The sequence below is a fragment of the Jaculus jaculus genome, chromosome 3, assembly GCF_020740685.1.
Source record: "Jaculus jaculus isolate mJacJac1 chromosome 3, mJacJac1.mat.Y.cur, whole genome shotgun sequence".
Taxonomy (NCBI): Eukaryota; Metazoa; Chordata; class Mammalia; order Rodentia; family Dipodidae; genus Jaculus; species Jaculus jaculus.
In genome coordinates, this window is record NC_059104.1 from 405,384 (window position 1) to 419,175 (window position 13,792).

Below are 13,792 nucleotides of genomic sequence, written 5' to 3' on the forward strand. Positions count from 1 at the left end.
TGTTTTTATCTGTCTCATAACTAAATAAATAAAATATTTTTTAAAAGAAATCATAAAAGTCCTTGGCAGTAGAGGAAAGGAAGGGACTAAAGATCAGGACATCCCTCAACTAATGGGGGGAATCCAAGTCAATGGAATGAGGAGCCCTATGCCAAACTTGGGTGTCTCTGAGAGAAAAGCCCTTTCAGTCATGCAGAGCCAACTGTAGACCTCCAGCTGAACCACTTGAGCCTGACTTGGGCCTGAGAAGTCCAGGCAGGTTTCCTAGTAACTAATTCATGCTGGCAACCCTTACAAGGTCACAGCAAGTAGATAAGATCAGGCCAGGCTCATGCAGTGAACACAAATGCAGGCCCCATGATTATTATAGGACTCATCCCCCAAGTCTCCCCACCAAAGTGAGAGGAAGTACAAGCATCTTGTCCAGGGTTCTAGCAGAACAAACATAATCAATTAGTTTCCCTTTCTAATGGTCTGGTTTCCTTTCCCTTCAGTTCCTGGATTTGATCTCATCTTCAGGGAGAAGAGACCCCAAGAGCGTAGAACAGCCTATCCTGCTTAAAGAAGGGTAAGATGTTGGGCTCATCTGGTGAAGACTGCTACACATTGGCAACTTATCCCCTCCCCCCATGCTCTACAAGGGTCATCTGTCAGAAAAGCCAGGGTCAGAGAGCTTTGTGATAGAAACTGGTCCCAGGTGCCCATAGCATCGTTCCCCTGAAGGGTCTCATCCAGTTGGTGGTATGCCATGCTTGGAGACCACTCATCCTGCCTCTGTTACCTACATTCCCTGTTTGGGTGTCAGATGATAGGTCTGCTACTTGTTTACACAAACTTTGACAAATTGGCACAATTGCTGTCCAGGAGCTTTGATCAGCTCAGCCTTGTTTCTTAAGAGACCTGATGGTTCAAGCCTCAGTTATAATACGCCATCTCCTTCTTCTACCCAATCCATGTCTTCACTAAAGCAGATGTGACATCACACGATATGCACTAAATTCATAACTTCCAAGGCAACAGGTCCATCTCATAATCCCTAGTTTAGCCCAGAGCTCATGGAACTTGTAAACCTTATGTGGATGGTGACTCATTTCAGGGTGACCGGCCAGTGTAGGGTCATGGATTATCTGTAATTATCTTATCTTATCTGTAATTCCACTAGATTTTCATGCCAAAGTTCTGGGCTACTACTCCAGGTTGAGGTACTGCCTGTTCTTCATCCTATCCATGTCCTCAGTCCACATGAAACCCCAGGTGGTCACCTGCAGTATCATCTCTTGGCTTTGGGAGTTCACCATGTCTGATCATCCTGGCCACTCATGGAAATAACTGTGTACACAGCTTTTGCCGCAACATTCCTTGGGTCATGACCTGCTACTGCATAGAACATGGAGTTGGTTGGCTCTGCCCCCTCGGCATGCTTGCTGGGTTGAGTCAGTATGATTTTATGAGAGCAATGGGCTTATTGCAGCCCCAGCTGATCTGTTCCACAAATGACAGCTCCTGCCTCCCAATTACATGAGGAAAGTCTGGTAGTAGGTAGTAAAAGTCACTCATGAATATGGTGTATAAATCAAGCCTTGAGCAAGCTTTCATGAATTCTTGAATTCATGAACCCTTGCTTCTGAGCATATGGTCCAACATTCTCAACAAGGCCACTTACACAAAATTTACACAAGTCCCATGAATTTATAGTCCTAAGAGTATTGTGTTTTTCCAAAAATCCTATAGTCAAAACACTTATAAGACTTTACCTGTTAATTCAACTGTCACATGACCTAGAATCTTTTTTTTTTAAAATATATTTTTTTATTTATTTATTTAAGAGAGAGAAAGAGGCAGAGAGGGAGGGAGTGAATGGTGCACAAGGGCCTCCAGCCACTGTAAAGGAACTCCAGATGCATGTGCCACCTTGTGCATCTGGCTTACATGGATCCTGGAGAATTGAACTGGGATCCTTTGGCTTTGCAGGCAAATACCTTAATCGCTAAGCCATCTCTCCAGTACTGGAATCTTTTAGTAAGTATTTTTCTGATCTTCAAGGATGGTATGCCCAGGTGTACATGATCTTCTGCCTTCTCCTCTGTGTCCTCAGAGCCATTCCTCATCACTCTAGGCTTGCATACATATGTGGGCTTGCTCTCACATATACTATCTCTGAAGGGATGTGCTTTTCTGTCTGTTCTGGCTTTGAACTGAGTCCACTTAGCTTCCATCCCAGTGAGGCTACTGGTCAAGTTCTCTGCTCCCTGTGATCCATTGCAAGGAGCTTCCTGGCACTTGTACATGTACCTGGGCCAGCCATTCTCCAGTCCAGGTCATAAGACACTGTTACTCCTAGAATCCCTCAGTTCAGATTCTTGTTATAGCTTCGCACATCCATAATCTTGTAAGCAGAATATAAGTCTCACTGTTGACTGTTGCTTCCACTGTCCCAGTCATCTTTAGTCCTGTTCTTCTGTCCCTTTCATCACTTTCCTTTGCTCTGCCAGGTGATTTTTCCTCTCCTCTCTTTCTGTTCACCTGGTAGCTGTGGCTAAAGGGATCTCACACTAACAATGAAGATCTAAGGCTTTATCCTCTGGGGAGCTTTCAGGAATGGTTTTAAGCCCCTGAGGGTGGTAGCCTGCTGAGTAGCAGCCCCAGACAGGGTGGATAAAGAAGGGTCTTGGCTCTTAGCACTTGCAGAGGCCATGAGCAAGTCTGTGCCTGTGAACTGAGCCATGTCTGGCTCCCTCATCCCCCTGCTCTGGTATGTATCCTCCCCATCTCAGGACCCTGGTACAGACCCTGGTACAGATCTAGTATACCCTATGGTTTAGGCTGGAACATCCTCCAGAGCATGTCTGTAGTATGTTGGGCTGTTAATAGCTTTGTGGGGAGGGTGGAGAAGGTTGGTATTGGAGGATTGAAGAAGCCTTGTAAAAAGTTAGCTTGTCAGGCTGGAGAGATGGCTCAGCAGTTAAGGCACTTGCCTGCAATGCCTAATGACCTGGGTTTGATTCCCCAGTACCCATGTAAAGCCAGATGCACAGAGTGGTACATGCATCTGGAGTTCATTTGCAATTGCTACAGACCCTGATGCACTCATTCTCATTCATTCTTTCTCCCTCCGTCCATCCTTCTCTCTCTCTCCCTTCTCTCCTTGCAAATAAATAATTTTTTTTCAAAGTTAACTCGGGCCAGGCATGGTGGTTAGCATCTTTAATCCCAGCACTCAGGAGGCCAAGGTAGGAGGATCGCTGTGAGTTTGAGGTCAGCCTGAGACTACATAGTGGATTCCAGGTCAGCCTGGGTTAGAGTGAGACCCTGTCTCGAAAAACCAAACAAACAAAAAAAAATTAGCTTATAGTAGACATGGTGACACACACCTTTAATCCCAATACTTGGAAAGCAGAGGTAGGAGGATTGCTATGAGTTTGAGGTCATCCTAGACTACATAGTGAATTCCTGGTCAGCCTGAGCTAAAGTGAGACCCTACCTCAAAAAAAAAGAGTTAACTGTGGCTCATAGTTGGCACCAACAGAAGATGAAGGTGCTCATAGTACATGTACCCTTCAACATCAGTCTTGGCACTGAGAAGTAAAATGACAGGATATTAAGCACCCACTGATGGTCAAAGGGTCACAGAAGTGGGGAACTATTGATGACTTTACCTCAGGGTCATGTGGCCCCTGGAGCTTATAACACTCATTGAGCACCATGTACACTTTACAATAGGTTCATGATTAAGAGAGCACAAGGAAGGAAACGCTTTGGGATGAAGAATTTCAAGAAGAGGTGGTTTCGCCTTACTAACCATGAATTCACATACCAGAAAAGCAAAGGTAACAAGTTTCTTTTGCTTAGAGGGCCCCAATGCACAGCATAAGTCATCTAATGTGAGGAACCCTGGGAGCAAGTAGATCTCAAAGTGCTGGGTGGCCCTCTGCTTCAAGGACGTCTTGGCCTTAACCACTCTGACCCTTCAAGACAGCATGAGCCTCTATTCAGGAATCTGCTCCCCACAGAACCAGAAGATGCAGAGCTGACTACAGTACAGTGATCCCTTCTGACTTCCCATCCCCTCTTCCTGTCTCCTCTGTTGGCCATAGACAGCATCACTGCCCCTTTATTATGGGCTAGACAAGTCTTCCCTGTCCCTGTTCCTTAATAGAACACAGCCCCAGGGCTGTGATTCAACACAGAGGAAAGTATGGCTTTAGGTTTGGCACCTGCACATTTTCCCTAGGGGAAGCCCTGCATAGTGGAAAGCTTCCTTGTGCTTCATCAGGCCAGAAACCCACACCTTTTGGTGCCAGTTATAGGAATAGGGGCTGTTTGGTGCTGCCAGAGCCATGTCCTAGATCTTGCACTGGCTAGCATCCTGTAGTGGTAGAAGTGGCGTGTGCCATGTTCCTGGAGGCCTGCATGAGACATTTTATTGGGATGTTAGAACAGGTCTGGGGTTCTGCTACCTGTGTTCACTGTGTTCTGAGGCCCATGGCCTTCCCCCAGCCTGCAACCATGGCCTTCTGGTTTCTTGGCCTTCAGGAAAGGACAGCTGAGTATCCTCTGTTGGCTCACCTTGACTACTTGACTATGGGGAGCCTCACACCCTAAGGTAGTGTATAACTGAGCATGACTTGTACACCCTATCTGCTGCAGGTGACCAGCCCCTCTGCAGTATTCCTATTGAGAACATCCTGGCTGTGGAGCGACTGGAGGAGGAGTCCTTCCGAATGAAAAATGTGAGTGCTGGCCTGGCCCCATCCTGCTGGTTTGTCCTCCCTTCTCTCTGTCCTCTCTGCTGCATGCTATGGATGGCCCCTCCACCCAAAGCCCCACATTTCACAGCCTCTGAGCACACCCCATATGCTCAGATGTTCCAGGTCATCCAGCCAGAGCGTGCACTATACATCCAGGCCAACAACTGCGTAGAGGCCAAGGACTGGATCGATATCCTCACCAAAGTGAGCCAGTGCAACCAGAAGCGCCTCACTGTCTACCACCCATCTGCCTATCTGAATGGTCACTGGTTGTGCTGCAAGGCCTCCTCAGACACTGCCACGGGCTGCACGCCCTGCACCGGGTAGGTCTGTGTGTATGCAACCCTGCTCAGCCAGGCACAATCATCCAGCCTGTACACTATACAGGATAGGTCAGCTATGGGGCTGAGCTGGGACAGAAGTGCAACTGGCAGCCACTCAGGAACCCTTATAGCCCAGCAGAGCTGTTCTCCCAGAACCGCCCCCCACCTCACCCCACCCCCATGCAACCCCAAAGGAGCCCCTGGGTCTGATCCTTTCAAAGGCTGTGCCTAAACTGGTAGGAATTCCTGCCTGAAGCAGAGGTGTCCTCAGGGTTATCATACAGTAGAGGAGGGTTTCAATGCAGAGGACTAGCAGGACAAGGTGAGTACTATCTCTTCTAAGAAAAGCTGGAATAGACTGCTCATCCTGGCTCACAGATGCCCATCCCAGTTTCTCCACCTACATTGCTGCACAGCTCTACCCCTAGGGCACTGAGCAGTACAGTTATGAGTAGGGTTATCACTGCCAGTCCTGAATGCAGCCCATGTGCCCTGCAGCTTAGGGTGCCCCTCATTAGACTTCATATGACTTGTGCACGTGAAAGAGGAAGCAACGACAGCCTCCTACTATAAGCTCTGAAGTATGCTTCAGGCTGTCACTTAACCCTCAAGCCTTGGAGGGGGACTTTTTGTTCAGCTTCATTGGTGCAGAGGCTGAGGCTCAGGAGGGTCCCCCGGCAGGCCCTCAGGTGTGTGAATGGCCCTGGACCCCCAGAACTCTCTCCACCATCCTCAGCCTGGGTCAGGAGTTAAAGTACAACAGTCTTCGAGGAGGAGAGGTTACATGGCTTGTTTGCCCACCAACTCCAAGGTAGCCAACCCTTCTTAAGGATGAATGCCTGAGACTATTCCAGGTCATTTCTGCCTTATGTGTCCCAACAGGACCCCCACCAAAGCCTGGGCATCCTTTCTCACATTCCTCCTACACCCAAAGCTAGCCTATAGCCACCCTGTTCCAGGGGCTTAAGTGAGGTTCCAGTGTGAGTCATTCCACTTTTCTCAGTTATTTTTTTTTTAATAACAAAATTAAAGTCATTGTTTCAATATGTTTTTTTCACCTTTTTTCTCACTGCATTTGTACAGTGGCCTCCCGGCTAACATCCAGCTGGACATTGATGGGGACCGCGAAACAGAGCGTATCTATTCTCTCTTCAACCTGTACATGGGCAAATTGGAGAAGATGCAGGGTGAGTGTGGCCCCTGGGGCATGTGACTGTGGGCAGCTGCAGACCAGAGGTACCTGGTGAACTTTTAGGAATGAGTCACTATAGAGACTGCCTCAGAGCCTATAGGGTCCTGTGGTATCCATAGGTATCTTTTTTATACACTGTTGGAAAGGGAAACTCACTGCTAAGAACAGGATTTGAGGTCTGTTACTTAGAAGGGGCAGACATACCCATCTCCACCTTGGGGTGAGGAGATCTCAGATGTGCTCTTAGGGATTATGCAGTGGTCTTATACATTGCTGAGAATGTGAAATGGGCCATAAAAATGAGCAAAGGAGATGCGAGCCAGAACCTGTTTGTTGGATGGATGGGTAGATGGATAGGCAGATATATAGATGTATGCATAAAAGGACAGGGGGGATGGAGGGAGGGAGGGGAGGATGGATGGATGGATGGATGGACATACAGATGCATAGACAAGTAGACCAATAGATGAATGGACAAATGGATGAGTAGATAGATGGATTGACATATACACAGATGGAAAGATGGACCAGATGAATGGACAGGGGTGATCAAATGGCTAGGTGGATGAACAGGTTATGGTGATTTAGGTGAATTAGGTATTGTCCATAAACTCGAGTTTTGATAGCTGTTTGGGAAATGGAGCTTTGCAGGAGGGGGTGGGCTTAGGGTTGTTTTGGCAGTTCTTCTTTGGTAAAGTTTGGCTCACTCTCCTGCTGCTGTTTTCTACCTGCCATGGCAGAGGTGATGTCCAGCCTTTGCTTATACCATGATCTCCCCTGCCATCATGGAGCTTCCCCTTGAGGCTATAAATCAAAACAACTTTCCTCCCATCAGCTGCTTTCTGTCAGGTGTTTTGTGCCAGCAATGAGAAGGTAACTGCAGCATAGATGTGTGGGTGTGTGGGTGGATAGAGAGGTGGGTGAACGGATGGATGGAAAATAGAAAGAGTTTTCACACACTCAGCCTCCTTCCCACACACTCCGCCTCCTTCCCAATGAGAAATTGTCTTGACAACAAGGGCTTGTCGACAGTCAGTGTGGCTGGAATCTTATAGCTTACTCTGTCCAGCACTGCCTCTTGCAGAGCATGGAAGCTCTGTAGCAATTGAGCCTCTGCCTAAAATCTCAGTGCTTTCTTAGTGGCTTTGTTGCCTGCCAGTTCTAATTGCTTCAGGAAATTATTTCTATTAGTCATACTCAATCATAAGGCTTAACCCACAGGCTTATTCCATGTACCCAGGAAGCCCCTCCCTTTACAGACTCTCATGCCTGTAGGCTGCACTTCATCCCACTTGTGCTGTGGTCCCTCCTCTGCCAACCCCCCATGCTATGGTTCTTTAATTTTACTCTGCTCTAGTTCCTGCTCCAGATCTTTAATTTTACTCCTGAAGTTTGTGACCCTAGCACCCAGTGCTGCACATTCAGTCCAAGTTAGGGAATGGATTCCGTAATCAGGGCTAATGGGTTTGCAGTACTAGGCATGTAGCAGGAGTAGATAGGGTCCTTGTGGGAAACAGCTAGCACTCCTTACCATGCTGTGGCCCTGAGCAAACCTACTGTCCATCTGCAAACTAGACAGTGCCACCAAAGGTATCAAGGCCAGGGGAGATTGAGTGAGATAGCTTCTGAATACCTCAGACCAGTGTCTCTTGCATGACAGTAAAAAAAAAAATATACACCCTTCCCACCATTACCTCACTCTACTTGGCTCAGCTAAAGGGCCACTGTCTCCACAGGCCACTGTCTCCAAAGCAAGTTCAGAAAGTAGTGTTCACCAGTATCTATGTACCACAGGGCAGAGGATGGCTCCATGTGTCTTGTGCTCTTTGTGTGTCCTGCTGTCAGCCATTATGAGATTTTCCCACCTTTGTGTCCTTGAGTTCTACACTCATCTGAGCCAGAGTTACAAGCTTAGGCAAGCACCTTAGTATGTCATTATCAGACCACAAGCAGCTAGTTGGTACAAAGCACCCAAGTGACTGTTTGTCTTTTCTGCCCACAATTTACATCTTGATCATTTTAGAAAATGCATCAGTAGCCTGCTGAAGTAAACAAATAGATATTGTAGCATTTCCCTCAATATGCAATTTAATAATTTCAGTATCAGAAGTGATCAAAAAGTCAGATTTAACTGGGTGTGGTGGCGCACACCCTTAATCCCAGCACTCGGGAGGCAGGGGTAGGAAGATCACCATGAGTGTGAGACCACCCTGAGACTACTCAGTGAATTCCAGGTCAGCCTGAGCTACAGTGAAACCCTACCTTGAAAAAAAAAAAGTCAGATCTTGGAGAAGATAAGGGTGGTAGAGGGCAGAGATCCTTGGAAGCTATTGGACTGGCCATCTTCCCTGGGCTGGCGTGTCCTAGCCAGAAATTAGTGAATTAGACATGCCAAGTTCCATACCCTTTGTAGTATGAAAGTTAATCCTGCTTAGGATTCCAGATTTAGCCTGTGGTGTCTCCAAAGGTCCTCCGACAAATTGGATCAGTGTCCAGTGTGAGCATCTTCTCTCCTGACTTGGCTGGCAAACAATAGGTAGATGTGCAAGTCACCCATGAGAGGCCAGCTGGAGAGAGGGTTGAGACTTAAGACATTAAGGTCTCAGAATACTCACTGGAAGGGTTTTGGTTGTCCACCCCACCCCACCCCCAGTAAGAGGCCCTTCAGTTTGTTTGGGTAATGCTTGTCCCTGAGAGTAGCTTCTGTTTCTCCCTGCACTTACTGTAGACAGGAAGCCCTTTGAGAAAGTGGCTGCTCTAGGAAACACTGGAACATCTGTTCAGATGTCCAGAGATGGGGCTGAGAACCTTGGGTTGTGTCCCACAATGATCCTCTCATCACCTCTGCCTTATAGAGGCCTGTGGCAGCAAGTCTGTGTATGATGGTCCCGAGCAGGAAGAATACTCAACGTTCATCATCGACGACCCCCAGGAGACCTACAAGACGCTGAAGCAGGTCATCGCTGGGGTGGGGACCCTTGAGCAGGAACATGCGCAGTACAGGAGGGACAAATTCAAGAAGACAAGATACGGGAGCCAGTGAGTGTTAAGGGGCTGCAGGGCCATGGGAGGTAACATGGAGAGCCACACCTTCCATATGTGAGCACCCACCTCATGAAGCAGGTCCTGGGTGCATGAGCTCAGTGGCCTAGGCCCAGCCTGCTATCTTCTTTAGAGTACCCTGTTATCCTATTCTGCTCAGCAGTATGCAGGCAGGCAGCTCTGCCCCGCCAACCTCCCAGTCTCCAGCAGCATCTCAGGCCCAGCCTTGGGTGTCATACATCCCATTTGACACTTCCCCAGGTCACCTAATGTTTTAGATGCAAGCCCAGCTCTGGATTGACTTCATTCTTATCTCAGGGGAGGTAAGAGGTACAGAGGTGGAGGACTCAAGCCAGGTATCTTTCAGACTGTATCCTCTCTAATGGTATAACCCCAGCAGGTCAATATTCACACATGGGACGTTGGGGGAAAATTGCATAGAATTACATAAAGTCTGAAACAGCATCTGACCTGGAGCCAGCAGGAGCCTTGGCATTGTCCCCATCCAAGTGGACATCCCAATGACTACTGTGAAAGAGCCCATTTTATAGCCTTGGATGGGTGGGTGAGCCACAGGGAGTCCAATAATCTGTGTTCCGTTTGTGCCTTACGCTTTCTCCAAGGAAGATGTAGTGAAGATATGAGAATGTGTCAAGATCATGTTCCAACCACACTAGTGCTCTTGGGGACAGTGATTGGGTCCATGTCCTAACTTCTCCTGAGTAGTCATAGAATGAGTTTGAGCACTCTTAGGTGGTGGTAATTCTGGCTGTGCTCCAAGATGTGCCATCACCAGCTCCCACCGAGTCCTGCATCCTACCAGATCCCTTTGAACCTCCTCTGAGGCACTCACATTTATTTGCCTTCTAGAAACCTTTCTTGATTCATAGTAAACATATGTGTTGAGCTGGGAGATTGCTCAGTCAATAAAGCTTTTGCCATGTAAATGTGAAGACCTTAATTTTAATTCCCATCATCCCATAAATACCATACCTGTAATCCCAGTGCTCAGGAAACAGAAAGATCAGATCTGTGTCAAGCTGGCAAGGTAATTAGACAAATCAGGGAGCTCTGGGTTCAGTAAGAAACTGTATCTCAATAAATAAGGTGGACAGCCATTGAGGAAGACATCTGGCCTCCACATTGATGCATATGTACCCCTCCCCACATACACACATGTACCCAAATACATCACACACAATTTTTTTAAGTGTCAACCTCACATCCAAAGCTTGTGGGCTGAAAGCAGCATAAGAAGCATGATTCCATTTTCGTGGAGGGAGGTGGGAAACAGGAAGCAGCAGTTATTGAATGCCTATAACACACCAGGCCCTGTCCCAGGACAGAGCATTCAACAGCACACAGGAGGATGGACCTTACATTGTGCACACATTGTACATACATGTTGTACGGTTTGCACACTCCATGCAGTATGCAATGTGTGGACACAACTATACTAACATGTGGACACACATGGTCAGCAGCCTATGCTTAGTATGCACAGTCTACATGAGTGTGTGTGTGGTGCAGATGCTCTAGCTGGAATATATTTGTGCACACATGACATGTACATATGTGCACACAAGAGACCAGAGTCATGGTGGGTACTTCTAGAGGGCTGCACTGACTTTTTTTCTTCATAGATTGGCATTTTCCATAGTTATTATGATGAACATGTCACACAAATAGGTACAAAGACCATGAATAATAACACAGTGGTGGGCTAGGTAGCTCAATAAGTGCTTGTCATGCAAGCATGAGGACCTGCATTTGGATCCCCAGCCCCATATAAAAACCAGGCATGAGAGTGTGCACCCAAGCATCATCAGTGAGAAGGTGGAGACAGGAGTTCCTTGGACTTGCTGGCTAGCTCATCAAGCTTAATCAGTAAGCTCCATGATCAGTGAAAGACCTTGTCTCAAAAAATAAGGTAGATAGTAATTGAGGAAGATACCAGACATCTGGCCTCCCCATACATGCACACACATGCACACACACACACACACACACACACACACAAACCTGAACATGCATACACACACATCACAAACACAAAAGCACAATGGATATAACAGATGCCAGAGGTGGTGCCTCACTTTCTCTTCTCCCCCTCACTCCAGGGAACACCCCATTGGAGACAAGAGCTTCCAGAACTACATCAGGCAGCAGTCTGAGATCTCCACACATTCCATTTAAAGTTGTAGCGTATCTCAGGACAGCGCCAACAAGCCACACCAGGAAATCCGCAACATTTGGAAGCAGAGAAGAGGATGGAACACATACATAGTGGAGGTTTTGTGTTTTCCAGCTCATGCAGTCCCACCCAGCCGTTGGGGCCACTTCAAGCCACTGTTCCCTACAGGAACTGTTGTTGCCCAGCTGTGCATTCTCCTTGCCTCCCAGAGCAGGTGGTCTGAGCTGTTCTGGAACATTTGGTCATTTGTCTTTTTACTCACTTTGGTTTCATGGGGATCCAGGAATCCATTGAATATTCGAAAAGTGTATACTTTCTCGAAATTCATTCCTAGGTGGCCCGGTCCTTCCTCAGGGAGCCATGGCCAGTCCAATCATGGCAATGCATGCCTTCTGCAAAGTGCTCACTGTCTCTTGTGCTTCGCACGCTGGTGTCTGTAGCTCTATACACATGTAGCCTTCTAGTCCCAGCCCCAGACACTCTGCTTTATTCCTATTTGGGATGTTATAAGCAGTGTTTTCTCAGCACCCTCTCTGTTCAGCTTGTATTGATTTTGTTCCTGGCTAAAGGGTTAGAAGCTGGGCTGGGCAGACTGATACAGAATACCCTTGGTATTTTTAGCATGGGAATCCTTTTGCAGAGTACCTGGGGAAGGAGAGCCATTGTTCCAGTCTTTCCTGGAACAACAACTGCTAGCCCCCAGTTTAAGTATATATCTGGCTTCTAGAAGGTATTTGAAATTAGAATCTACATGCTTGCCACTTCTGCGGAAGTTTGGGAAAGATTTTTTAAATGTGCATTTTTTTCAAGCTGTTTTTCTTAATGTTTTTAAAGGACTGTTTTTAACTAGCTCTTTGATATGAGGTAATTCGAAACATCAAAGCCCATCATGTTAAAAGGGAGGCCACAAAGGGCAAATCCAAAGGGAACAATATTTGTTTCTCATAAAGCCAACCAAGGGTCCTCAGGGAAGAGGGGAGAGCCCCAGGTTGGAGGCTGCACCTTCAGGGATGCAAAGGCCAAGGGTAGTGTTTTGCCTGCTGTATCTCCATGAACCTTAGAAGTTGGGCAGGGCAATATCTGGGGCCACTTTGGATCAGGGTGGGAGGGTATTGAAATGGGCAAGACAGGCTGCTTCAGCTTTGCCCTATACTGCTATCAGAGCCTTGTCCTGAACAGTGTCTCCACAGGCTAAGGAAGAAGGTGCTCAGCAAGCAGGCATTGCTGAAGGACACAGGATGCACCTTGGTACTAGTCTCTCTGTTCTTGGTGGGAAGTACCACATTGACTCTTCAATTAAAAGAACAAGTGACAACAGCCGTGGTTGTCACAGTAGTAGAAGAAAGTACAAAAAGTAAAGCTATGGACATAGCAATCAGACTGCACTGAACTTGAGTTTTTAACACGGATTTGTAACTTAATGTTTCTGTTTATAAAGTACTAATGATTTGCAATGTATTTTACTGGTCAATTAAAACAGATGCTTTATTCTTTCTGAGAACTGGCTTGGTTTTCAAAGGGGGCCCATATCAGGAGGATAGGATACAGGGTGGCTCCTACAGGGAAGTCAGCAGGTAGAGAGGTCGACAGCAGCATTGTGATGACAGGTGACATCATTCTAGAAAGTGACATTTCTGATCATAGGAAGCATCTTTCTGATTACTATAACAGGTAGCATTACTCTGACAAGTGGTGTCTGTCATAACATAACATCTCTGGAAGGTGTTATCTACTCATGGGGTGGTGTGGGAACCTGGACCTACTATGCCCTCATGTTAAATGTGGCATCAGGAATGCCATGTTGAAGGGTACATCTTGAGGTAGAGAGACAGACTCTACCCATGCCACTGTCTCAAAGCATGCAGGAAGCCAAGGACATAGCACTGATGGAGGGAACAAATGGTCCAGGGTATTTGGAAGCTTTGTGTTTAGGCAGGGGATTAGGAGGGTAAAGGGGGCATAGGGCAAAGGCCTCGCACTTGGGCCAGGGATGCCACTGCAGCTCCCAATCTCCTTATTCTTCTCTTTTATTCATTCTTGTTTTCACTTTTTTTTCTTCTTTAATTCTATCTGGGAGTCTGCACCTTCAGAAGGAAAGTTTGGGGTTTGGCTTTGGGAATATTGCAACACATTTTCAGGGAACTTCCTGGGGCTGAGAACTCAAGCAAGAAGAACCTAGCAACAGATTGAAGTTAGCATGGGTCCTTGGTCAGCCTCCTCTAGCCACAGGTAACTGGAGTGGGGCAAGGAATATGTCCTTCTCCTCAGGCTCTTGTCTGCTACTGGATTCATG

The 13,792-nt window shown here is 47.1% G+C and overlaps 1 protein-coding gene across 3 annotated transcripts in view; it reads left to right on the top strand.

The window, feature by feature from the left end:
- Rasa3 (RAS p21 protein activator 3) overlaps positions 1–12,997 on the top strand; it is a 148,455-nt gene extending 135,458 nt beyond the window's left edge. For all 3 annotated transcript variants that reach the window (XM_004663428.2, XM_045145795.1, XM_045145794.1), the window contains 7 exons: positions 495–568; positions 3,721–3,827; positions 4,648–4,730; positions 4,863–5,071; positions 6,155–6,258; positions 9,119–9,302; positions 11,426–12,997. In XM_004663428.2, coding sequence (XP_004663485.1) covers positions 495–568; positions 3,721–3,827; positions 4,648–4,730; positions 4,863–5,071; positions 6,155–6,258; positions 9,119–9,302; positions 11,426–11,501 — 837 coding nt within the window. In that variant the 3' untranslated portion in view covers positions 11,502–12,997. The remainder of the gene's footprint in view (positions 1–494; positions 569–3,720; positions 3,828–4,647; positions 4,731–4,862; positions 5,072–6,154; positions 6,259–9,118; positions 9,303–11,425) is intronic.
- Positions 12,998–13,792: the final 795 nt, after the last annotated feature.